The following is a 27,421-nucleotide window of genomic DNA, read 5'->3' as shown; positions in this document are numbered from 1 at the left end:
GGATAGCAATGGTTGCTTATTTTAAAATGCCTATATCAACATTCTACTCCAAAAAAAAAAAAAAAAAGGCGTTTGAGGGGTGAGAGGACATTGAGGAGTATGAGTGGCTGTTGCCTCATTAAAGATGTTAAAGGATCCTTTGGATGGACTCTTCAGGAAGAAGAATGAGTGAAAATGTTGATTTAAGTCATTGGAAATATAACCAAATATGAGTTCGTGGGTGCTCTAAAATCACAGCATTAGTCACTTAGGGATAGTGTAGAAAGAGATAACAAATAATGAAGAGGCATTTTATTGTCCATATCGACTGTCATACAACTGAAACATTTACAAGGAAAATCACACAAATCCACAAAGGACAGACTCAAAGATGCGCAAGGGGGACCTTGTCTACAATAGAAAATCAGTCTGTAGCAGTGACACTGACTCCCTCTGTCCAGCTGTAAACATGGGGCGGGTCGATATTATCCAGCATGTTTTGGCGAGGCTAGGACTGTGTCTTTAGAAAAAGAAAAACAGAAGGGAAAAAATATATATATACATATGTTGTATCGCAGCGTTTCCCATGGCCACACACATTAGCAGGATTCAAAGCTGCTCTTCTTCACTCTGCACTCTCCCTGGCTGTCCCTCTGTGTCCTCCTGCATGGATCTGTGGCCGGCGCAGCACACATGTGCTAACAGCTCTTGGCAGTTGCTGTCAGTGCTCAGACCGGTAGGTGGGAAAAGTCTCTGTCCGATGAAGCTTCAAAGGGCTCGTGACATCTTTTCCAGAAAGAATTAGAAAGAAGAAACAGTTATCTCTAAAGAAAGTCCAGGATCAAATGGGCTAGTAATACACTTGATTCCATTTACCAGAAAGAAGGGGCATATTCATGACTGGGGACAGTATTCCTAAGGTCACTCACAGTGATATGCAAATAAGCATCACTAGGGTGTGCATGATTAACATATCATTTGCATTTGGCCTTTGCATTCAGTGGTGGTCAGTCTGTTAGCAGCTACGTTAGTACTTAAATTTTCCTCTGCACTAGCTCCCTGGTCATAGTACTCAGAGGGGATGAGAGAGAAACACAAGACTAGAGGGACTTTTGATGTAGATGTTTTTGGCAAACCTAACTCAAAATAGGACAATATCATACTTTTTCTTACATCGTTGTTAAGCAGAAGACCTTGTTAGCTTTCTCTACTTCAAGTTCAGTTTCCAACCAAGGGAACAAGTCAAGAATGCCCCCTCTGGAGTTAATGCAGGAACTGGCACGCATCCTCTACACAGGGCAGAGAGTGACACTAACTAGATGCCAACAGTACCGAAGCAACCGTAATGAACACACAATAAACCAGCCTGGGCATTCCTGTAAAACGCAATAAAGAAAATCCGGGATTGGGCTGGAAGGGGCCTGGGAGAAACCAGAGTTTATCCAGCCTGATAGCCATGCAGCCTTGATTTTATACAACCAAGATGCTTTGCTGCCACCTGCTGTCTAGGAGCGGTACAAGGCGAGCATTTTACGTGGCTAAGCGTGTGGTGGTATATTGTGTCCCCCAAAAGCGGGTTCTCCGTGGTCACACAGAGGGGGAGGGAATACAAAGAGGGAGGAGAGGGTGAAAACCCAGGAAACCTGGGTGTTCTGTGTACACATTCCAAACCACGTTGTTCTCAACTACTGACCAAGAGGAAGAGGTTGTTGGTGCCCTGTGGCTCCAAGGCTTTCAGTTAACACTCCCTTCAATTGTCACAAACAGCCCTGACTGGGTCCTTAGGCCTCAGCCTCGCACCCCCCCCCTCCCGTCCCCCCAGTCCTCTCTGACCCTGTACCCAAATAGAAACTCCAGTAATGACATGTATGTCGTCTCCCTCTTCTATAAGATGAAAGGGAACACATTTGTTCCATTCTCCCACCCAGTCCTGCTGAGAATTAAAGGAACTGCAAAGGGTTTTGTGAGCTGTAAAAGCCCAATCATGACCCCAGACTAAAACAAACAAACAAACAAACAAAAACAAATACAAAGAGAACCAAGGGCTTGGGGCCAGTGAAATGGTTCTGGGGGTGACTGCCACCAAATCTGAGGATCTGAGTTCAGTCCTCAGAATTCACATGGTGGAAGGACAGCAAATCCCAAAAGTTGTCCTCTGACCTCCTCATATACATATGTGTCACACACACACACACACACACACACACACACACACACACACACACGTTTTTCAAAATGAGATACAAAGGTTTGGATACTTGCAAACCTCAAATGTGAACCCAAACCAAACCCCCTGATCCGCAGTCGTAGCAGCAGTAGTGACGGATGTTAAACTCTCCCAAGTGACCAGGAATCCCTTCTCCATTCCCATCACTTTGAACATGTTTTCTAGTCTCTTTCTGATGCCCGCACTGCAACATGGAAGCATGGTATCCATAGGTGGTTCTAGAATTAACCATCCCAGTATGTCTTCATTATGGTTTAATAACAATTTCCTGCAGGGAGCAGACAGCCTAGACACAGTACTCAGGAAAAATCCACATCTTGAGTCAAGCATGAGGCTCTTATTGGCAGCTTCTTAAGCTCCAGAAGCTTCCGGAAAAACTGACTACTGCCAACCACATGGGACCAGGTGAAAGGCAGTGGATAAACTGAATCCTTCAATGAGGCTGAAAGCTGGGTTTGGCTTAAGGACAGGAAATGGACTGGAGGCTTTCTACCCCCTCCTGTGCACGTGCAGCCCATGTGAGATGATTGAGAGGTAGGACCAGCCTTGAGTCCACATCCGGGCCCAGGGACGCTCTAGCCCACCACAGCATGGCTGACTGGAGGTGGCCTCAAACAGCTCTCAGATGAATTTCTTACTGCACGTGATCTTGACAAAGGTCTCACCAGCTCTACTGTCCCACCTCACTCACTTCATGTCCCCCACGATCCTGAAGACATGAGCTGTAAGTCTGGCTTGGCATCTTTCCCCTTGGCTCAGGACCTAGTCTGTGGCATCTTTCCAAAGTGGTGTGCACACAATGTCTGTAGGAGGGTTGACACAGACATTCAGAGAACAGCGTGATTCCCCAACCTAGCCACTGGCTCCAAGAATCTGTCCTCTTGAGAATGCATATGAACCTGAACAGGTTGGGCTCATGCCCAGAAGATCTCAGCATGGAGGCCTTTGACTCACACTGGGGCCAGGGTCTCCTCTCACAGTTAAGGATTGTATAATGAAACCGCCAGGGGCTCAGAACATGGGTCCTTTACCCATTGCTCCACTACGAGTCCCATGATCCTCAGCAAGAATTGACTGCTGTGGGTCCCCAATCCTTAATTCTTTACAACAGAGAGGATGAGAATGAGGATGAGGATGAGGATGAGGATGGACTGCTCTTGCCACCTCCGGCCATGCAGGTCCTCACCAGGAGGATGAAAAGAAGGTCATATGGTAGATTCCAGCAGAGACACACACATGATGCCATGATCTGGTTTTCTGTCTGAGGAATGGCACAGGGCCTTGTTTTTGTTTGGAAACAAATGAGTCTGTCTCTCAGTTAGTTCTGATGGGAACGGAGCAGTCTGAAAAATCCTGGAGCAATGGAAACTCTTTGATATAGGAAGGGTGAAAATTCTGAATGTGATTAATAGAAAAGGGAATGAGGGTGTGAAAGAGATGCACTGAACTGAAGCCAGACACTCCACAGCTATATGGGCAGCCTTCAGGTTGCTCCTCTGCTACCAGCCCTGTTGCTCTGCAATATTAGAATTAAAATAGGAGCCGAGTCTGACTACTGTGCTCAGCACCCTCAACACACCATGGACAGGCCAATCTTGACACTGGTTCCCATCCTCCAATCGCTTTCTTCATACTGCCCCTCCCCCATTTCTGCCTCAGGACCTTTGCATTTGCTGATCTGTCTAGGAAGAAATTTTCTCTCTCTCTCTCTCTCTCTCTCTCTCTCTCTCTCTCTCTGTCTCTCTCTCTCTCTCTCTCTCTCTCCCTCTTCTAGGTTTAAAGTCTTGAGGTAAGTGTTGAGGCTTCCAACAGCTCCCTGATCTAAACAAGATCCTCCAGCCAATAACCATGCCTCACGTTGTGTGAACACTTTCTATAAAAACTGTAAACACGTTCTCTGTTATAGTTACACATGTCAGCTTTGAAATCAATGTCTACTTGTCTGTCATTCACAACTTTTCATTAGATTGCAAGCTGCCAGTTGGAAGATGCATGCCTGGGCAGGAGCCCCAGGTACACCTGTCACCTAGCATGGGGCTAGCATAAAGTATATGCTCAATAAACAGGCACTGGGTCAATGAGCGTGTCAGTGGATAAGCAAAGAAACAAAACTGTTAACTCCTCACTAGGCAGGTGATCTTGGAGGCATCACTAACCCTTCTGATCACTAATTTCTTGGTAGCAAAAAGAAAAGAACAGCTTCCTAAGATGCTGATTTAAAATTCAAGTATGTTAAGTGCCTTCCAAACAATAACTTCCTTGTTTTACATTTTATTTACTTATTTTGTGGGAGTGTTGTGTACACACATCACTACACACATGCTGAGGTTTGAGGGACTGAGTTCTCTCTTCCACCATGTGGGTCCTGGGGCTCCCTGGGCTCAGGGTCAGGTGTAGTTATCCACTGAGGCGCCTCGCTGACCGTAGAACTATCTTTGCGGGGTGTAGTTGTGAGCTCTCTGCCAGTGTTCATATTGTGAAATTGTTGCCATTGTCTGCATTGTGAAATCTAGTTATTAATTATTTTGTCTGTTGCATTGCAGCCAGCCTCCTCTGGATAAGTGGGCCAGCAAAATTTAGTTGACTGCTTCCCTTTGATGAATTTCTCCAAGATGGTATACTAGAGGGGCTTCACATGTTGGTTCTGTATTCTCCTAACCATAGAAGACTGTTCCTACAGGAAGACTGGAAACGGTCGGAAGAGCAGAGAAGATGATTTGGGTATACCTTAATGAACGTAGCTCAAGTGCTAACCCTTCCCCCACTGAGCCGATAATAAAACACTATTCCCAGGCTAACCAGCAGGTGGCACTCTAGACCTACATTTTGGAAGGTGAGGACTACTTTTCTCAAACTAGTTAGATAAATTCTTCTTTAGAGGTCTGTGTGTTTCTCAGATTGATCCCAAGAGATGCCAGGAAACTTCAGCTTGAACGAACTCCAACAATGTAGGTGATTTGAGCAGAGCCAGCCCCTTCCCTTGTCTGCTCATCCAGGCTCTCAAGATCCATTTTTCCAACATCTATGCACACGGTCACTGCTAGCAAACACAGCATGGAGAACATGGAGTCATAAAGACTCAGCGGGGCTGGGGAACTGGCTCAGTTGGTAGCCTGCTTGCCTGGCATGCACAAAGCCTTGGTTTCTATCCCTCTGGCATGGTATCACAATCCCAGAAATCCAGATACAGCGCCAAAGGCATCAGAAGTTCACGGTTCTCTGTGGCTACACAATGAGTTTGAAGCTAGCCTGGGCTACATGAGACCCTATGTCAGGAAGAAAGAAGACTCCCACGCTTTCTCACATCTCACCTTTCAATAAATGATGGCGGTGCAATGCAAGACACAGAAGACAACAGGATTAAACCAGTGTGGCATGCCTGCCCTCCCGGACAGCAGTGCCTCCCAGAGGAGCGGTCAGTACTAACGAAGCAGCCACATGATTAAACAATGAAATTCACACTGTGATCACTGAGTTTTCTCTCCGCTCTTGACTGTAGATCTTAGGTGACCAACTGTGTAAGTTCCTGTCTTGACTTCCCCTAAGTAGACTATAGCCTGGAACACCTCCCCCCATGTTGCTCCTGGTCAGGTTATTTGTCACAGAAACAGAGATAAACCCAGGAGCCTACAACGCCACATTCACAAGTACAATGATTCCAGTCCAGGGTGAGATCTTTTCAATGTGTTCTCCAATGTGATCTTTGCATTGTAGGGGCTGCGCACGCCATTAAAGTCCTACAGCAAGAATGTCCCCCACAGGTTTGTTGATTGGCTTAAGTATCAGTCAGAGATGAACAAGCTAATTTCCTTGCCATAAAGTGTCAGAGGTCATATTTACAGGAATAAGAAAAGTATTAAATCCAGTGTTGAACTGGGAGATATTTCCGTCTTCTGGTGAGCAGACCTGTACCCTACTTCACAGGATTTGTTTCTCAAGAGGAATGAGTAAGATCTAAATGAAGTCTGGCTTTCCTACCCTCCCCTAGGGTCCTGGAGCAGTGGTCCCTACTAAGAGTGTTCAGAAGCATCTGGGGACATATTCAAGCACTGTAGGCTGGAGGAGGGCCCCACCCACTCCCGTTTTAGAATGACTGGAGAAAGTCCTGGAAATTTGCACTAGCAGTTCCCTAGTAATGCTGACCCATTAGTCTTGATCTCAGAGGGCTATTTCTAGAACCTGGACTCTATCTAGCCCTTGGCTACACTTCGCATGGGTGTCCCTTAAAAAGACGGGTTGCTGAGCTACTTTCTGGGACCCCAAGCCCCAGGACTGCTGTGGCTAGGGGCCCAAGAATACACACTTTGAATAAATCCCAGAGGATGCTGTGAGAGATGTAAACCTTTGATGATCAGGAATCCAGAAAGATGAAATATCCAGGATTGGGAGGCCTTGGTGGAGGTCCTCAACTTGGGAAGCAGCATGGTAGCATAATCAAGTCCCTCCTCTGAGCTGCCAGCCACGACCCCCCTCCCCCCAACTGCAGGCAATGTGCCCCGCTTACCTTGCAGATGGTACAGCTGCCCTGTGCTGTGCTGCCTCGTGATGTGCTGCCAGTAGGCACTGCGGGGCAGGGGCACCACGGTGTTCAGTGAGGCGGCCCGCTCACTCATCTTCATCTGCAGCTGGGATGGAAGAGAAAAGAGAGGTGAGTCAGCAAGGCAGAGCCTCAGAGACCTGAGTGAGGGAGAGTGAGACACATGACAGACAGAGTATCGGAACCATAAAACCAGCTGTCCACACACTGAGGATCCATTCGTGGCAGTGGGTAGACTCCGGCTCTGCCCGATTAGCGACTCCATACTTCATCCTGTTGGCAACACCAGCTTCTCTTCGGGGGTCACACTCCCACTCAGGGTCACACTCCCACTCAGTTCGACCCCTCTAATCCTCCACGGGTGACCTTATCACCCATTCTGGGGTTAAATGGGTTACCCATGCCAGGCAGCCAAAATGGCATAGTCCTCTAGGCTCCTATTAAAATTCACATGGAACAGCCAATAGAAGTGTGCTAAGGATTTGTGGCAACCATTTTAGTTGCTTGATCCTCTAGGTGGAGGATAATTCCTGACACAGAGTAGGTACACAGGAAATAGTTGCAGAAGGAAGGCACCTTCTCGTGGAGGATGGGAGAACAAAGAAAGGTGATGGTGAGTAGATGGCAGTGAGAGGAGGGCGGCCAAGAAAAAGAGTGAGAGCTGGACAAACGTCACTGGGTCCCAGAGGCCAGCCCCAGACTTCCCAACCACCTGAGCAAAGGGCTGCTTCTTGACTCAAGCTGGTTTTAGTTGGACGACCCATTGCCAGTGTCAGAAAACAAAAGCAACCTGTCTGCTTGGCCAGGGCACCTTCGCTCAACTGTCCACTGTTCTAGGTACTAAGGGAGCAAAAGACCAACCCAATACACGAGTCCAAGATCTCAAGAGGAGTAGAGCCTGCTCTGAATCTGCCACAGCAGGAGCCCGACCACACAGAAAGGAAATCAGAGGAAAGCAGCCAGGACCACATGCACAGGAAGAGAGGTATGTGACGTGAAGCCATCCTCGCACACCATTCCACCTGAGTGCTGGTCCCTGGTATCCATGACACAGCTTTCTCATGCCAGAGCCCAAGTGACTGTTCTCAAACTTGACACCCTTGGTGCTTGAGCACTGGGTAATCCATCGTAGCTCTTTAAAACAGAGAAATATTCATGAAGACATGGATTTGTATAGGATAGTTATCAGTGTATGCTTTGTGATCAGCAAAACCTGGAGGTGACTTAAACATCCCTCAGCCAAGACCTGAGTAGTTGCTCATAGACACAACAGGATACTTGATAACAGTTCTACCTGTAGACAGAAGAATTAAGTAACAGAAAAGGAAATGGGTGTATATGTTGTGCTGTGGAAGGAAGCACAGCAGACCACTTAGGTGTCACATGAAAAGCAGTGGCATTAAGAACCTGCCCTGTGGAGCTGTGTGAGAATTTGATGAGAGGATACACGCTTACCCTTGCCTAGGAAAAACTAAGCATAGGAAAGACGTAGAGATGATAGTGATGGGGATGATGATGGGAATATGGTGATGGTGGTGGTGATGATGATGATGATGATGATGATAATGATGTTGGTGGTGGTGATGGTGATGATGTTGGTGATGATGGTGGTGGTGATGATAATGATGATGTTGGTGATGATGGTGGTGGTGATGGTGATGATGGTGGTGGTGATGACGGCAACAGTAACAACAATGATGGTGATGAATAATGGCAGTGAAGACTGTGATGATAGTGAGGATGGTAATAATGATAGCAGTAGTCATAATGATGGTGATCATGAAGATGGTGGAAGTGATGGGGATTATGATGGTGGTGACAATGATGTCAGTGGTGATGATGATGGTGATGTTGATCTGCAATTTCTTTTAAAGAAAGGTACTCTCTGTATGTATGCCTTTAGCCTGAGTGGTTTCAAACATGTCTGCTCATTTTCTCAATAAAACCAAATAATATTAAGTTTTACACCCAGCAGACCAAAATTCACTGCAGCTGATAATACCCAACTTGGGAAAAAGATAATAAGCAATCTCGCAAAGATAATTCAATTTATATACATTGCTTCACCATTGCTGGATTGAATTTCTGGTCCTTGTCATAAATGCATAGTTACCAAAATATGTCCCCACATGACATTAGAAAGCATAGGATTTCATGGGGCAGTTTTCCTTAAGAATGGACTCTGAGATCAAAAGGTGGGAAGGATGAGCACTAAGCTTGCAGGAAGCTTCTGTGGCCTTTTTCAACCTCAAGAAAAGTTCCCCCAGAAAGAAAAGAGAAAGACAAATCAACTGTTGACCAGTGACATTCAATCGCATTTGCATGCCGCATGGCAGATGAAGGAAAAAGATGAATGTGGATGATGCCCTGGTGATTTGATTTTCTTAACATAGGATTATATTTAATACAATAAAGATTTTAATATAAAGGAAACCCTTGGGAAATAGCAGTCATTTCAAATTATTTGCTACATTACTGCAAATATGTTTGGATGGCCCGGCACGATCTGGCGGTATTTTTAGAAAGCTTATTTATTTAGTAACAAGAAGGAAGCGACACCAGTGTCATGTTTTATAGAGAACAGCACAAAGCCTGGCTTCTTACTCCTCCCTTGGCCCTTCGGAAGAATATCCAATCCTATGAAAGGATTGTTTTTTAAAAACTGCCCTTGGAGAAAAATGATAAGGAAAGACTTCTGTGTTGGACAGTGTAAAAATGACTGAATGGTCCTCTAAAGGGGAGAAGATTCTGGAAGTCACTTGGAGACCATTTGAGGGGAGAAGGCTCCCTGTTCCTTCATGCTTCTGCTAGTCACTGTAGCTCCCAGAGGCAGAGGTGTCGGTAACCATGTGTATGACTGACAGGAACATCAATTAGTGGCCATAGCGGAGGATTTGCCTTTGGGTGGCTGCAGAGAATTGGAGCCTTCTCCTTTATGAAACACTTTCCATACTTCTGTATCATGTTTTTGACCATCTATCTAGTACTTGCACATTAGAAAATAAGAATCACCTCCAGTATTGCAAAACAATGGGAAATAAACAAACAAAACAATGGGAATTCCAGCTAGGACAGGACAATGGCATTTCTGGAAGACTTCCATTCACAAAAGCATGGAAGCATCAGGTTAGAGGAAGGCCACTCAGAAGCACATGCTTATGTACAGACAGAGTCACTCTCACACTGAGGCCCAGCTTGGGCAGTCTACAAAGGCTGGACCAGGTTTACAAGAGGCTATAGAACATGTAGAAAAAAATTTGCTTAGAAATGCTGGGTCTTAGTTTCTTGTTGCCATGATACAAATTCTCTGACAAACACAGCTTAAGGGAGAAAGCATTGATTTTCACTCATAGTTCAAGGCACACTCCAAGAGTACAGAGAAGTCAACGCAAGGACTTGAAGTGGCTGGTCACATCAAATCCACTGTGGGCAATCCACAGAGGGATGAGCTGCTGCAGCTTGGCTCACATTCCCCTTTTTATATTCTCCAGAATCCTTGCCCAGGTAATGGTGTCCCCACAGTGGCCAGGCTTCCCACCCCAACATAATAAAGATAACACTCCATAGATATGACCAGAGGCCCAATACCCAGGTGATTCTAGAGTGTCAGGTTGACACTAGCCACCACTGCTGGCATGAGGAGGTCCAGATGAGAAGGACAGCAGAAACAGTATTTCAAAAGGTGGGCACTGGTGGGTGGGTGTCTGCATGGGAAAGAATGCCTGCATGGGCACATTCCTCTCCAGGGTATCCCTGGCTCCCTTGCTCATGCCCCATCTGCCAAGAACTATTGTCTGAAACAGCCATCCAAAGCTTTTTCACAGCTGACTTCCCTTCTTTAGAGAAAAGTCCTGTGCAACGTTTCCCAGCCTCAACACTATAATGGCCCTTTCTCCAACTTATGAGTGCACCTGAGCTCCGTGGGAAGGGAGACAAGGTATGAAAGGGAACGATATCCTACATGAACCATGCACTCATGCCCCATCTCTCCTAACACACATTTCCTGCTGTCTGCATGAGACAACGGCCACAAGGAAATGCAAGCCTTCCATCCAACTCCAGTGTCAATTCAGTAAATAAATCATGAAGCATCCAAGTTGGAAGGACTCTCAAACTAACCAGCCAACGAAGCAAGTGTCTCCAAGCAAACAGAGTGGCTTCTTGGAGGTGGTGTTCTCATCTTGCTTACACTCTCGTCTGTCTCATGCCCCACCACAGCCTACACCTCTCAGTTCAGCCGCTCCCAACCATGACAGGATGCCATGGCTTGTGCTCCCAAGCCTGAGGGTCCTCTCCTCTTCTCAGCTCCCCGATGCTCAGATGCCCTCCTGGAATCTGCTCAGAGATGACAGCTCTCCTCTTCCCTCCTCAGGGTTAGGCCATTCTACCTCACCTCACAGTGCTGTTCTCATCCTGATCATCATTTCATCATTTTTGCTAGCGCCCCTCAGTTGGTCCACTGCCTAATGCAGACCACAAATTCCTGGAAAATGGGGAGTATAGCTCTAATCTTAGGGTCTGTAGCACCCAGCTGGGGCCTTCAGGGGCTAATTAAATGTGTGACAGATGAAAGAATAAATGGATGTGCAAATGGATGAAACACATAGCAAGGAAGAGTTTTCAAAACTGAATTCCAATCATCCCGGCAAGTGAGAAGGTACTGTTCCTGAACGCTGAGGCACCACGGGGTTCAGGTTAAATGAAAAGGGCTGTCACTGGCTGGGGTGGGGACGCCACACTAATGCCCCATTTGGTTTATTTCACCATTCAGGCGAGGTGCTATGTGTGCGTGCACAACCATTTAGGACAGGCTGGTGGAAGGTGACTTAAGCTCTGCCCATATATTCAACAGTGTTAGCTCAAGATCCCATCAGGGAGGGAAGGTAAAGTTTCATAAAGTCAAGCATGGGCCAACCTTGTACCCCCACACCCCAGCTTCCCTTTATGCCATAGGAAAGCATGCAGGGCTCTTTCTAGCTCAGTCTAAGAGAATCCTGGTGCTGTGTAGTGCCATGAAATACTCAAGGCAACCAACTGACCTGTACAATCCATGGGACTTTGACTGTACTAAAAGCACCAAGCTGCCAGGAAGAATTCTTTGTTCTCACAAGTCTCTTGGCCCAGGGTTGTAAGGGCAGTCAATAAATCATAAACAAATTAACAAAAATATCAGTAGAGGCTGGAGAGGTGGCTCAGTGGTTAAGAGCACTGGCTGCTTTTGTAGAGGACCTAGGTTCAATTCCCAGCACAGTTCAATTCCCAACTACCTGTAATGCCAGTTCCAGGGGATATGGTGCCCTCTGCTGGCCTCTATGGGCACTGCAAGAACATGTTGAGCAAACATACAGGCAGACAAAACACCCATACACATGAAACAGAATAAAAACCTTTAAAAAAGTCAGATTGTAATTAAAAATGAAAACAGATCTGATACATATGATCACATGTGTGAACTAAAAATAATTGCACTTGACAAAAGAAGTCACTACAAATAACATCATATTCATGTATTTCCGTTTATATGAAATTCTCAGGAGAGGTGAGTCCCTTGGGAAAGTAGATATGGCTGATGTGTAAAGGAGAAAGGGTTTCCTCAGGAGATAGTGAAAATGTTCTGGAATTAATTACAGTCTTACAGTTCTGAATATAAAGTCATGAACTACATAGCTTTAAGGGCTGCGAGCCTATGCTATGTATACAGAGGTGATAAAACATGTTCCTGTCTCAAGGAAGCTGCCACCAAAGTTACAAAATTAGTTACTTGTACCTATGATACAAGTTGCTAAAAAAGTGTAAGACTATGGGTTAGTGCTTAGCATCCAGGCAAGTGGTATCAAAGAAAGTAAGCCCAGACACATTCCAACCACTTGACATCATGACATGACCTTGTCATCTGCAAAGTTCAGACTCGAGAATAGCACACTCGAGTTACCCCATCAAAAAAAAAACCTGCAGAAATACAATCTCATAAAGTTTTATGGATGGTTACTGTATGCAACCCATAGACTCTGGGTTAGATGCATGAGAGGTTAGTGGTACTGCCTTAGCAAATCCATTAAGAATCCTCCCAATGCTTGCAGTCAGGGAGAGGCTGTCTGCCAAGGCCCATCTTCTACTAAGAAAATCCTATCAGCCTCTTGGGAGAGAAAAATGTTCTAATGATCGGACTATTTGGCACCCACATGACCTGGGAGATATTGACAGCTGACCCCCCCAAACCCACCAACAGTTTTGAACTCTGGATTCCTTCAGTCTTACTGACAGAACTGGATCCCTGTGCCTTTTGTGAATATGAGCCCAGAAGTGAACAGCGGCAGGGGCCTTAGCTGTAATCCTGCCCCATACTGCCCTGCTCCCGAATCCATTTACTTCTTCAGTAGAGCTGTGTTTTGAGCTCTGTGGAGCAGCATGGCCAGATGAAATTCTTGCCTGCTGCAGTCGGTCTTGGGAAACACAGGTCATGTTGTAACCTAGGTCTGGACCTACTCAGATGCAGATGTGTGTCACCACCTTGGTGAATCCTTCTGACTCAACGTCCTGAAATCATCCTTATACTAACTGATGTGCCCTGGCTTTGGCCAGAACTAACTCAAGGAGGATTCTGGCAACGACCAATGTATGTGCAAACAACATTAATATTATCTTTGTCCATCCATTCAACCTTGTCCTGAAGGGATGGCCCCTGGATGCTGCTTGACAGTAGGATTCAAACGAGTCAGGAGCCATAGCTGTACCTGTGCGTATTTTCCAACTAAGAGGCCCCCAAAGTTTATGTAATGCTTTTCCTTCTTTTTTTCTTTCTTTTACTCTTTCTTCCTTCCCTTAATCCCTACTTTCTTCTTTTGAGACAGGGTCTCATGTAGTTGATGCTGGCCTCAAACTCACTATGTAGTCAAGGGTGACCTTGCATTCCTGATCCTTCTGCCTCTGCCTCCTAAGTGCTGAGCTTACAGGCCTGTGCCACCATGCCTGGCATATGTAGTGCTGGAGATCAAGTCCATGGCTTCCTTCCTTCTCAATGGCTGCTCTACCAACTGAGCTACATCCTCAGCCAAGCCTCCGCAATTCTGATTACATCCTCAACTGTGTGTATGTGTGTTCACGTGTGTACATGCAAGCATGCATGTGTATGTGTGTATCTGTGTATATGTATGCATGTGTGTACATGTGTGTATGTGTGTACATGTGTGTGCATGCATGCATGCATGTGTATGTGCGTGATTATATACATGCGTGTATATATGTGTGTATCCTTATAACAAATTTTCAGGATGTTTTAAACATAAACTATGGCAAAGTTGAATCAGATGAGACAACAGTCTGAGAGAGAGACAGAGACAGAGACAGAGAGACAGACAGACAGAAAGAAAAAGGAAGAGAGGAAGAAAAAGGGCAAGAGTGGGGGGAGGAAGAGAGAAAAACAACTCTCAATTATCCCCTTTTCTTCCTCTATCCATACTTGGCTGTCCCTTGGCACCCTCTGTCTTGGCCATTGGCATCTCATTTCCATCCACTTTCCTATCCAAGACACAATGAAATTCTTTCCCATTTCTCCTCCAACTCCGTCCTCCATGCCCTGGTTAGATCTGTTGTCAAACTGACACTCCCAGGGAGGGGGAACTCAGTTGAGAAACTGCCTCCATCAAATTCACCTGTAGTGCATTTTTGGATTGCTGATTGACACAGGAGGGCCCAGCCTACTGTGGGTGTTGCAATCCCTAGGCAGGTAGCCTGAGCTGTATAAGAAAGGTACCTGAATATGAGCCAGAGACAAACCCATAAACCATGTTCCTTCATGGCCGCTCCTTCAATCTCTGCCTCCAGGTTCCTACCCCGAGTTTCCCTCAACAGTGGATTATAACCTGTAAGCCAAATAAGCCCCATCTTCCCCTAAGTTACTTTTGGTCAGTGTTCAACCACAGCAACGGACAACTACATGCTAAATAAATAGAATGGAGTAGATAGGATAAAGCATTTCTGAAGCTCTTGGTGTACCTACAGAACAGTTACAGAACCGGAAGTGAGTGAAAGACATTGCAGCATGCTTGGATTCCACTCCCGCCCCAAGAGGTCTTTATACACTCAAAGACAACTCAGTCTTTGGATCTGAAAATATTTTTCCTGGCAGCAAGAAGGGGAAAGTATCCCAATATTTGTGATATTTATGGCCTGTTCCTAAGACTTGTAATATATTGTGCTCTCTCACACAATTGATATATTTCTGTCATGTTTAGGAAGTACAGGAATATACTAAGACAGATTTTAAATCAGTTTCAAGCAAACAACAAAAAGGGACAAATAAAGCCTGTGAACATGCTGTTTTATTATTATCTATCTTTTTTTTAAAGGTGCATATATAGGAGCTAAAGAGATGGCTCAGTAGTTAAGAGCATTGGCTGCTCTTTCAGAGGATCTGCATTCAATTCCCAGCACGCCTGTGGCAACTCATAACTGTCCCAAGGGCTGTGATGCCCTCTTCTGGCCTCCCCTGGTACTGCACACACATGGTGCACAGACATATATTCAGGCAAACACACACATATAAAGTTCCACTTCTAGCACCCACAGTTGAGCAGCTGACAACTGCCTAATTCCAGCTCCAGCGGATCCAACACCTTCTTCTGGCCTCCTGTGTCATCTGCAAGTGCCGGTGCATACCCACACACAGACACACATACATACATATGGTTAAAAATAAAACAAAATGTGCATGCATAGTGAATATGTGATACGAACTAGATGATAAATAGGTGCAATTACAACACTCTCCCTTCCCATGTCATTCAGCTTAGACTTGTCTTGACATTTTGAACACCGCTGCATTCCATGCTCACACCATAGGCCACACCTTGCACAGAACTGCTGTTTTCTAGCCATTTTTATTTAGCAGATGAGACACTGGATTTTCAGGTGACCCACTCTCCTCTCTAACACCCCTTTTCTTGATGAAAATTTCTCCCAACTTTCATTCGGAAAGCTAATATAGAGATGGCTATTCCAATGACCAACTTTCAAATGGGTTTTAAACTTGAATTTTAATCTGCACATTAAAATGGTTTTCGAGTGACTCAAAAATTACTTTTAAATGTTGCTGCTATTTCACAAAATATGTGAGTTGCTGATTTCATTTTTGTTCTTAAAGAACTCACCTCCAGGTTATTGTGTAACAGACTAATCTGTAATCACCAACAAGAATAGGGGTGAGTCTTTGGGAAATTATAGGAAATGAATTTAAAGGCAAGGAGTAACAACTTTCTACCTATGATACGAGTGGCAGTTTGTCACTGGGATGAATTTAAATACCATATAGCCACACTCTGTGCTTCCTAAATATGTGTTCATAACTATAACCTTTCCTTAAAAGAAAAATAATACATTTATATGTATAAGGTTAGTCCCTGGCAATGGCATCAGACATCTTTTTCAGGGGTCTTAGAATCTTGGAATGTAACCCCTGTAGGTACATGGACATTCTCATATTTGTGGGATGAATTAATTTATTAAGAAACATAAAGCTGCCGGGCAGTGGTGGCGCATGCCTTTAATCCCAGCACTCGGGAGGCAGAGCCAGGAGGATTTCTGTGAGTTTGAGGCCAGCCTGGGCTACAGAGTGAGTTCCAGGAAAAGGCTACACAGAGAAACCCTGTCTAAAAAAAAAAAACATAAGGCCAATGGGTATGTGAGATAACAAAGCATGGGAGAGACACAAGGAGGTAAACGGGAGGGGAGCATTCTTTGGCACTATTCATATTTTACACCAGGTTCAAACTGAAATGAATGTATCTTGGAATAAATTCCACCCTTACTTACATGTATACCATCCAGTTCACTGGTTGAAAGGACTTGGTAACAACTCAGGGCTGGGTGGGTCTGTCTCCCTCCCAGGAACGAGAAGGTGAGGTCATGCTCCCAGGAAAGGACTTAAAAGGACAAACACGCCTTTGCATTCCACATAGTATGGTGGTGTGACAACTTCCCACCCATCCCATCTCTAGTCCCAGCCCACCACTCTCCTCCAAAGGACATTAGCATAAAACCAGAAGTTTAAAAGCTGCTAGAAAGGGCTCTCGGGGAATCCAAACATACTCTCAAGCCTAACCTGGAAGCAGAGCATCACTTATCTCATGAACGGGGAGTTGGTTTTGAACCAGATCTTAAATATCAGGTTTACATCTACAGAATCCAGACCAAATGGTCAACCCTAAATAAGACCAAGAGTCTTACACAAGGGGTTTTCTTTAAAAGGCATTGAAAACCTAGTGTCTGTCCTTTTAGCATGCCCGACAAATCTGCATTTCTGATGTTTGTCAAATATCCCAGCAGATTCTCACTAATGCATGTCATAGGCTCTCACTAATACGTCTCATAGAGTTTGGTCTGGCATTATGGATTGAGATAAATATGCCTGCTGCTTTCTTCCAGGCTCTTTTCCCTCCAAGAGGCAGGTTCATTCAATCAATACAAACTATTTAAAATGCTAATCGCTGGCCTAAGTGACAGCAGCCAATTCTCTGGAACACAGAAGACACAGATAATGCTAAACAATTTTCCTGTGATCTTTGTGTGGCAACCACATGGCGGTTGAGACTGGGGAGTGGAGGGGGTGGGGGGTGTCAGAGACCAGCATGGCAGCTCTTAGGTGCTCTTCCTCCCTCAGCTGGCCTAAGGCATTAGCAGAATCCTAGTGCTTTCCAACGAGAAAACTCACAACCTGCTCTTGATTCCCTAAACACACAAAACATCATAAACATCTACGGTCAGAGTGCTAGTAGAGGCTGGCTTGCATCATTGTATTTGGCCAAGTAAGAAATTGTACCCAAGTTGACACTCGGCTCCCTGCTCAATGATGTGTGCACAGAAGGAATCCTGTGCCTTACTGTGGGATTTTATCCCTGTAAAGTGTATTAAAGCACGAAGTCCAGGCTCTCGGTAGCTCCCGTTCAGCTCTTCATATTTGAGACAATCACTGTTCTTGAGAGCACACTTCATGTTCTTCCTCTCATCCTGGACCAAGAAGCCAGGTCCTTGGACTCACCACTCACTGTGGAGTCCAGTTATCAACGTGCACTTCCTGAACTGGGGACCTCTAGAAATGGAGAGTCCAAGGCTACCATGAATGCACCTGCTAGGAGACAGGAAGTTGTGCACAGCAATTGCCTCCTCACATGTGCTAAATCACAGTGAGCAGGACACAGCAACTTCCTGCTGACCAACTCTGGTGCTGACCTCTGACAAACACCAGTAGCTGAGACCCACAGCACCTTCCTGTTCCTCGGTCTCATGAGCACTAACAGTTTCCCACACCACAGCATATGGACATTCATGCTCCTTCTCTGCTGAACTTGGAGAAGTCTCCCCCAAAGCATCCTGCATCTCAGGTGACAGTGATTGCAAACCCAAGGCTCTGTGTCTCTTTCCTCACTCTCTCCTTAGGAGCCATGAGCCATTGTGCCTCAGCTGCCTCCTCTAGGAAATGGAAATGATATCACCAAGAAGATGCAAAGCGCCACTTGTGGTAGGCACACACCTTTAACAGTTGCCCTCGGGAAGCTGAGGCAGGATTTCAGGTTTGAAGCCATCCTGAGCTTCCTAGCAAAAGCCCATCTCAAACACCAAGCAAAACTTCTACTTCATTAGACAGATATATTGCCAGACTGCCTTCTAAATACTTATACTTCTATCCATAGATTGGATCTCTTCCCAATTTTGGTCACAGGTGCTTCTTTTTGCAGTGGGCAGCCGTCAGTGAAGAGATTCATAACTAGTCAACGGGCTGAGAATAAGAATAAGAATAATTGGTGAGTGTTCAGCTCCAAATGGGACAACTGTATCAACCTCCCTAAGGTCCAAAAAAAACACTGTGGAAGAGGGAGTGGAAAGAATGTGAGAGCTGGGGGATCAGAAAGTACCCCAGAATGCTGTCTTCCAGGCATGGTATGGCCATCGAACTCAAGAAGTCACAGCAGCTGCGGTTTCCTGCACAGGGTTAAGCCAGTCAGCATGCCAGCATGGATGTGACTTGTGCTCATGGTTCCATTCCTCCCTGAGGAACTGTTGGCAGCTGATGGCTCAGCCCTTTGACTAGTTATGAATCTCTTCACTGACGGTTGCCCACTGCAAAAAGAAGCACCTGTGGCCAAAATTGGGAATAGATCCAATCTATGGATAGAAGTGTAAGTATTTAGAAGGCAGTCTGGCAATATATCTATCTAATGAAGTAGAAGTTTTGCTTGGAGGGAAAGCAGTCTTTGAGGCCACTGGTAAGGTAGCTGGCCCCACACCCATACACATAACGATAGCTTTATATGCAGAGATATGCTGAAGGCATTAATTACTGCAAGAACTACTCCACCGGCATGATGGATAAATATGTATCATCTAGACCTGGAATATCACTTAGACGCTAATGTTGACAAATGGGACAGACAGCAAATGGGTTTTGGACAATACAGTCCTGAGTCACAGCCACACAACTCTACTGTTTCTGTGCAAAACAGCTGCAATGGGATATAAATGAATGGGGGCAGAGCCGTGCTGCAATAAAACTTTATTTATAAATATCCTCACAGTCCATACTTTCACCCTGAGCCACAGGAGGTCACCTGAATTTGAATTTTACTGTGTGATTTGTAACTATCTGCACTGGCTACTCCTTGTTAAGTGAGAAAATCTGCAGCCAACTTCCAAACATTTCACAATGTGGTAACTTCGTGAAGCTGACAGTGACCCCTGAGAACCCATCCCTGTGTGTGTCTATGGGCATGTAGATAGAGATTTCTGTATAACGTGAGACTGAGTGGGTGCGCATGAAAACGGTACACGTGAGTTCTTCCTTTCCTTCCATTCTTTCATGTGGGACTGCGGTTGACCTAGGGTCCCATGCATTCTATGCACCTGCTCTGCTACTGAGCTACAGCCCCAGCTCCTTTGACCTTTGGTCTCTAATTTTGTGCCAGGCTCTTACCATATCACCTTAGTTGGATTTGAACTCACTCTGTAACCCATCCAGTCCTTGAAGGTGTAATCCTTTTGTCCTAGTTTTCCAAGAAGTTGGGACTACAATCCTGTGCCAACAAGCCTGGCTATATGTGTGTTCCTTAACAAGCTTTAGGAGTTTCTAATCAAGAATGAGTGTGGAAAATGAGGTCCATACAAATAATGGGAAGAAAGAAATGCAGAACTGAGCATGTATACAATAATAATTTTGCAGTTAGTTAAATTTTACATGCATGTGTTTATGCAAAATAAGCTAAATGGGATGTTAAAGCCAATCCCTAGCTCCAAGGATAGTTGTGAAAATGGAGAGAAAACATGTGCAGAGGCACAGCAAAGAACCAGCTGGAACTGCTTGCTTCGGCTCTAATTACCACTCTCCAATTCAGCTGTCCAGCTCAGTGTTCTGTTCACAGCTCCCTCCCGCCAGCCCTGTCTCTATGCATGGAGTCTGCACTCTGAGATCTACAGTCCATCCACCCACTCATTGCATGGATTTCTATACTCCAAGCAGGTACCGCACTATGACTGAAAGCTGGACTTTCAATAAAAGACCATTTCTCTGCTCCTCTGTGTCTGAGAGGCAGTTGTAAGCCCAGCTTTGGCCGTGCCACAATCTATTTCCACAATGGCACTGCTTTCTCTACAAAGGAGAGCATGTTCTCTCCCGAGCACCACTCTCCTTCTTGGGCATGCTTTTAAACCTCGTGTCTTTGGGATTCCAGGCACATAGTAGGCACTTAATCCAAAGGGGGTGGATGCTGAGTGCTTGATGAATGAACTGACCAAATGTGAATAACCTGGAGAGAAGTACTCTATCACTGCTTTCCTACTACATCCAGTCTTAGGTGGTGCTGGGGATTGAGTCCAGGGCCTTCTATACGCTGGGCAAGCATTCTACCACTGAGCTATATTCCCAGCCCCCCATACCCTACCATCTATCCCCTCATCTGATATTCAATATGAACAGCTTAAGGTACTTTTTCATTTAATAGAATTTGGATAGCACTACTCTGTAGTGATATTGTGTTCCCCAATACATTGTGCACCCTAATAAACTAATCTGGGGTCAGAGAACAGAAGAGCCGCTAGACAGACATAGAGGCCAGAAAATGGTGGCACACACACCTTTAATCCTAGCATTCTGGAGGCAGAGATCCATGCAGATCTCTGTGAGCTCAAAGCCACACTGGAAACAGCCAGGCATGGTGACACACGCCTTTAATCCCAGGAAGTGATGGCAGAAAGCAGAAAGGTATATAAGGTGTGAGGAACAGGAACTAGAGTCCGTTAAGCTTTTAGGCTTTTGAGCAGCAGTTCAACTGAGATTCATTCAGATGAGGACACAGAGGCTTCCACTTTGAGGAAACAAGATCAGCTGAGGAATTAGCAAGGTGAAGTTAGCTGTGGCTTGTTCTGCTTCTCTGATCTTTCAGTGTTCACCCCAATACCTGGCTCCAGGTTTGTTTTTATTAATAAGACCTTTTAAGATTTATCTACACTACTCAGAGAATCATCGCACTCAGCCAGGTACATCCTGATATCACACTGCACCTGTCATGTTTCTCATCATTGTGACAATCTCAGTGGGTCTGTCTATCATGGCAGGGAGGCATGGTGGCAGACGTGACTGATCCATGGCAGGAAAACCATATGGTAGACCACCTCGCATGGTGGGTGGACCAGAGAGCCGAGAGTAAGACCGGAAACAAGACCGAGCTATTACCCTCAAAGGCTCCAGGCCCAGTGAGATCACCTTCACTGTGCAGGCTCAGTCCCCTAAAGGTTTCACAACCTCCCAAGCAGGGCCTTCAGCTGGGACCAAATGATCAAATATATGAGCCTCTGGGGGGACATTTCACATCAAAGCACAACACCTATTTTATAGAGGGAGAGGCAAATATAAGGGAATAACTTGTTTAAAGATGTCACAATGGGTAGATGAAGGTGCAGTCAGGATTGAAGGCCTGATCCCTGACTCCAGAGTTACAATTCATGACAATATCTTGTCCATCCTTTGTTATTAGATCCTGATAATAGACTGGGGAGATGCCTCAGTCAGTCAAGTACATGCCTCAAGTGCATGGTGACCAGAGTTTGGTCCATAGAACCTGTGCAAACTGTGGGGTGGGATGGATCACAGTGCCGGAGAGATGAAGATAGAAGGGTCACCAACCATGAGCTTCAGGCTAATGGGAGACCCTGTCCCAAAGGAGGTGGATGGCACTCCTGGGGATGTCAGTTGAGGTTATCCTGCAATGTGCACACACACTGCACACACACACACCCACACCCACACACACACACACACTGCACACACACTACACACCACACACACACTGTACAGACACACACTACACACTGTGCACACACACTGCACACACACACTGCACACACACTACACACACACACACACTGCACACACACACTACACATTGCATACACACTGCATACACACACACTGAACACACACACTGTACACACACACTGCACACACACACTACACACACACACACTGTATATGCACACATACTACACACCACACACACACACACTGCACACACACACTACACACACACTGTACACACACACACTGTACACACACACTGCACACACACACACACACACACACTGTACACACACTCTCCTGAGGATATCATGAAGACCCTAAAAGATGACTGCACAGCAGGAATCTGAATTTCATTTTCAAAGCTTAGAGAAATGGCCCACAGTGTCAGCTGCTGAGCGATGGGAATATTCCTGCTGTCTTAGAATATCATGAGGACTCTGACCAGACTCATGAGCCTCACTGCCTAGGGAACCTCTTCCAGCCTGAAATGTTCTATCAGCAAACACAGACTCTTTACTAGCTCCTAATGGAATCATGCTCACCTCAAAGAGTACTAAGTCCTGGTTACACATCTGACCAGGCTTAGTAGATGCCACCCGAGGAGAATGCCTTCACTCCTCCTCCTGTGACATTTGGAGCAAAAGCAATGGATGCTCTTATCATCAAGAGGATTCAAAGATGTCACAAGATTTTACTGAACTGTCAAGAAAATACAGCAGGCATGCCCTTGTTCAATGTTTGGAAGGAGGGAAGTGAAGGAGGGGAAGGGAGAGAGGGGAGGGAGGGGAAAGAAGAAAAAGGAGGGGGCTGGAGAGACCTCAGCCCATAAAGCACGGACATGCATGCATGTGGATGAGCTTGATCCCCAGAAAGTAACTGAAAAAAAAAAAAAAAAGCATGATGGTGCAAGCCCTTAATCTCAGTGCTGGAAAGGGAGGAACAGGTAGAACCCAGGATAGGCAACCCAGCCTGCAGGAGAAGCTCCGGGACAGTGAAGAGACCCCACCTGAACAGAACAAGGAAAATGACCAAGGTGGACAGTGTCTGAGGAATGACATTCAAGTCTGACATCTGGCCTCCACACATGTGTTCAAACACATGCCACCCAGGCCCGTGATACATATGCCCATGAAGGCAACCATATATGCACAAAATAAGACAGAAGGAAAGGGAGAAAGAAAAAAGAAAGGAGGGAAGGGAAGAGAGAGAAAAGGAGGATGGAAGAAAGGAAGCAAGGAAGGCAGGAAGGAGGGAGGGAGAGGGAGGGGAAGGGCAGAAGGAAGGAAGGAAGGAAGGAAGGAAGGAAGGAAGGAAGGAAGGAAGGAAGGAAGGAAGGAAGGAAGGTTGCTTTCTTTTCTGCTTTAAAAAAAAGAGAAGAAAAACCTTGCAAAGGACACATGACCCAGTGAGCAGGAAGCTGACTGAGACAAAGCCTCCATTGTGGCTTACGGCTTTGACAAGCAGACTGCTTGTGAAATCAACCATTTGGGGCCAAATTGCCAAGTGGTGCTCTCTGCCATGCACCAGATGCACTCCAATGGTTATTTTCATGGGAAATGAAAGTGATTCACATCAATTTATTCAGAGCCATATGAGTCCTCAACAGCATGCACAAAACAAAGCCATTGCTCCCTTCGTTTCGGGTAACTGCCTGCCTCCTTATTGAAGAAACCCTCCCCACCTGCACTTTGGAGGAGGCATCATCAGGGACCGGGCATCCCATGCCTCTTAAAGCAGACCTGCTTCAAGCCAGAACCTTTCGTGGGCATTGGGAGGAAGTAAATTTTGTATTTGGCTTTATTTGGGGGGTTGTTTCTTCTTCTTCTTCTTCTTCTTCTTCTTCTTCTTCTTCTTCTTCTTCTTCTTCTTCTTCTTCTTCTTCCTCCTCCTCCTCCTCCTCCTCCTCCTCCTCCTCCTCTTCCTCCTCCTCCTCCTCCTCTTCCTCCTCCTCCTCCTCCTCTTCCTCCTCCTCCTCCTCTTCCTTTCCTGTTTCTAACACAATGTTTTGCCCATCTAACAAAACTTTGAGCCTTGTAGCATACACAGAGTTCCTTGGCAATCAGAAGTTTGTGGATTTGTGCATCAGCCATTTTTTCAACATTTGGCTTCTAAAGACAATGCATATAAGAGGGCTGGAAGGGTTGCACAGTGGTTAAAAGTGGGCACACCTTTGGAGAGAACCCAAGTCTCAGCACCTGTGGCTCACAGCCACCTAGAACTCCATCTTCAGGGGATACAATCTTGGGTACTTGGGGCCAGGTTCTTCTCTCTCCTGTGCATTACAGGATGCCAACAATGCCCCAGGCCCTCTCTCCACTGGCTATGCTTTGTTTGGATCACAAGAGATGACAATCAACATTGAACTCCAGGAATTGTGAATTGTCCCCTAGTAAATAAAACAGGCACTCAGAGAGAACCTATAGTTTAGAGTAACTACACATTCCAGCTTGTCTAGCTATAGCCTGTTTATACACATTTTATTGTATAGGCAGCACTCTGACTGGGGCTGTCTTTGTATGCACACAAAGCATAGGGCCCCAGGCTCAGATGCTGCCATCATGAAAATCTTCACAGCTTATTCACAAGGACCTTCCTTTTCATTTTGAGCCTATTCACTACTTGGCCAAATTTATTGTTCTCTTTTGCATGTGCATGCATGTCCCCATGTGTGTGGGCACACATATATGTATGTGTACTTGCATGTGGAAGCACATGTTGACACAGAGTGGCTTCCTTAACCACCTTCTATATTGAGGCAGAGTCCTCCAGACTTGGAACTTGACAATTCTGGCTCGTCTAGCTAACCAGCATGTTCCAAGATTCCTCTACCTCCTGTGTCATGGGATCACAGGCAGGCTGCTATGCCCATCTGGCTTTTCCATGGGTTCTGACCATCTGAAGTGTAGTCCTCATGCTTATGTGGTAAGAGCATCACCTGCTGACCCACCTCCTCAGCCTAGTCCTATTATTTCATTTACATGTGTGAATGTTCTGCCTGCATGGATGTCTGTGCACTATGTGTGTTCCTGATGCCTGTGTAGGTCAGAAGAGTATATCAGATCCTTTGGAACTAGAGTATAGATGTCTATGAACCACTGTGTGGGCGCTGGGAATTGAACTCAAGTCCTCTGGAAGAAAAAGTGCTCTTAATCGCTGAACCACCTCTCCAACCCCACCCTCAACCCTTTTCTTCATGGAGTCAACTCTCAAAAGTATTTCCATTCAGAAATCAGTGTCTGCTGTCATCATATTGATCAGACCTGACAGGGGCTTTAGAAGCTTATCATAGGGTTTCATATTGTGGGTTGAAAACTACAAAAGCCCTGTTTTCTCTCCCAAAGAAGAGCGTCCAACTGACTGCAGCCAGTGATCAAACTACTGTTCACACACACGCGTGCGCGCACACACACACACACACACACACACACACACACACACACACACACTTCTTGTTTTCTAGCATAAACTCTTGATACATTCTGACACTCCCCAGAAAGAAAAAGCCTGTGCTAGTAAATTAATAGTCACAATCTTTAATTCAAAAATATATTAAGAAAAACATGCTGCAAAAAAACGCACAAAGAACAAAAATATACGAATTGTTCCCCCTAAACAAGGGGTGGTAAATTTGAATGAGGGATCGTGCATGTTGCTTATGTGAGCAGAAGATCCCAGTTATTGAAGCAACAATAAATAATAAGAGTGGTGAAAAGCTGAAGATCATTCACCATTTCAATGGCATTTGAAGATACTATTAAGTCTTAGCTCTGACAGGTCCAGTGTTCATCAGATGTTCTTACATTGTAAAAATACAATAATCTCTGTTTCTTGTGGATTTCTCCAGTCTAAACACCAGAGAGAATGCTAATAAAAAACCAACATTATCTGAGCCAATACTTGGCAAATAAAACAAAAACCGGCCTGTATATGCCAGCTCACAAAACCTCTGCATGATCTTTAGCAATCTGGTCTGCCACTTGAGACATCAATCAATGTTTCCTTCCTGCCTGTACTGGAGCCAGAAGATAACATTTCACCTTCCAGGATGGCTACATAGTAGAGCAGAACTTGTATTTCATGCTTGGGCAGATTGGTAGATACTTGGCTAGAAACCCATTAAGTGGCCAATTTCCAGTTCTGCAGATGCCCTGAAATGGATCACCCTAGAATGTTGAAACCTTAATATCTGGTGACAACCATCTGAGGTCTAACTCCAAAGGCCCCATCCATGGTATTCTGGCAATCAGTCATGGCTCAAAGCTATGCAAGACAAAGCCTTTTCCCATTGGGGCATCTGTAAGCTAGGACCTCTTCTGAATGGTATGTTTAAAATGATGCCTTTGGTTTCTCTAATATGATAGATTCTGATTAAGTCCTTTGGGGCCTCAGAAGTAACTAGTAGGTACTTGAGATATTTGCTTTTGCCTTCAGTAAACTCTTAGCAGAGGAAACATGGGTTGAAGAGGAAGGATTTATTAAGTAAATACATTTATATTTAGTGTCCAAGAACCAAGGTTCAGAGCAGGGGTCAGGTCAGGGATCTGTACCCTGCAAGTCAAATCTCAGTATCCTAAGAATGCATTCTATGTGTTTAAAATTAAAAGGGGAGCAGGTAGATGGCTCAGTGGGTAAAGGTGTTTTCCATCTGTCTTAGTCAGGGTTTCTGTTGCTGTGAAGAGACACCATAACCACAGCAACTCTTATAAAGAAAACATTTAATTGAGGGTGGTTCACTTACAGTTTCAGAGGTTCAGTCCATTATGATCATGAAGGGGAGCATGGCAGCATGCAGGCAGACATGGGAGCTGAGAGTGCTACATCTTGCAGGGAACAGGAAGTGACTGACTGTCATGAGGGAAGCTCGAGAAAAAGAAACCTGAAAGCCCGCCCCCACAGAGACATACTTCCTCCAACAAGGTCACACTTCCTAATAGTGCCACTCCCTTTGGGGGCCATTTTCTTTCAAACCACCATACTATCACACCTGAAGACTTGAGTCTGATCCCTAAGATGCATGTGGTAAGGGAAGAAAACCAACTCTAGTAACTTGACCTCCACAAGAATGTTGTAGCAAGTACATTTTCCATACACAATAAATAAACTAATTTAATTCAGAATAAAGTAAAAAGGGAAAGGAGGGACTAGACAAAGGGATAGTAGCAAGAGACACTAATCATGACCCTCAAAACCTGAAATATTTACTATCTGACTTTTAGAAAAGTTTGCAAGGAAATCTCTCATTATTGATGTCTCTAAATAGATTAAGAACTACAAAGGCTTGATTCTATTCATCTTTACCATGTCCTCACCACCATTCACATCTTGAACTTGACCA

At 45.3% G+C, this 27,421-nt stretch overlaps 1 protein-coding gene across 1 annotated transcript in view; it reads right to left on the bottom strand.

Annotated features, from left to right (window-relative positions):
- Positions 1–276: 276 nt before the first annotated feature.
- The window catches only part of Dok5 (docking protein 5), a 152,174-nt gene continuing 125,029 nt past the window's right edge, over positions 277–27,421 (bottom strand). Inside the window, exons 7-8 of the mRNA XM_052723291.1 lie at positions 6,711–6,831; positions 277–765 (exon numbers count right to left, since the gene is read on the bottom strand). Coding sequence (XP_052579251.1) covers positions 701–765; positions 6,711–6,831 — 186 coding nt within the window. The 3' untranslated portion in view covers positions 277–700. The remainder of the gene's footprint in view (positions 766–6,710; positions 6,832–27,421) is intronic.

Source organism: Peromyscus californicus, unplaced genomic scaffold (genome assembly GCF_007827085.1).
Source record: "Peromyscus californicus insignis strain IS unplaced genomic scaffold, ASM782708v3 Scaffold_7__1_contigs__length_154581171, whole genome shotgun sequence".
NCBI lineage: Eukaryota > Metazoa > Chordata > Mammalia > Rodentia > Cricetidae > Peromyscus > Peromyscus californicus.
The sequence above is the reverse complement of the archived record's forward strand: the minus strand, read 5'-3'. Positions and strand labels throughout refer to the sequence as shown.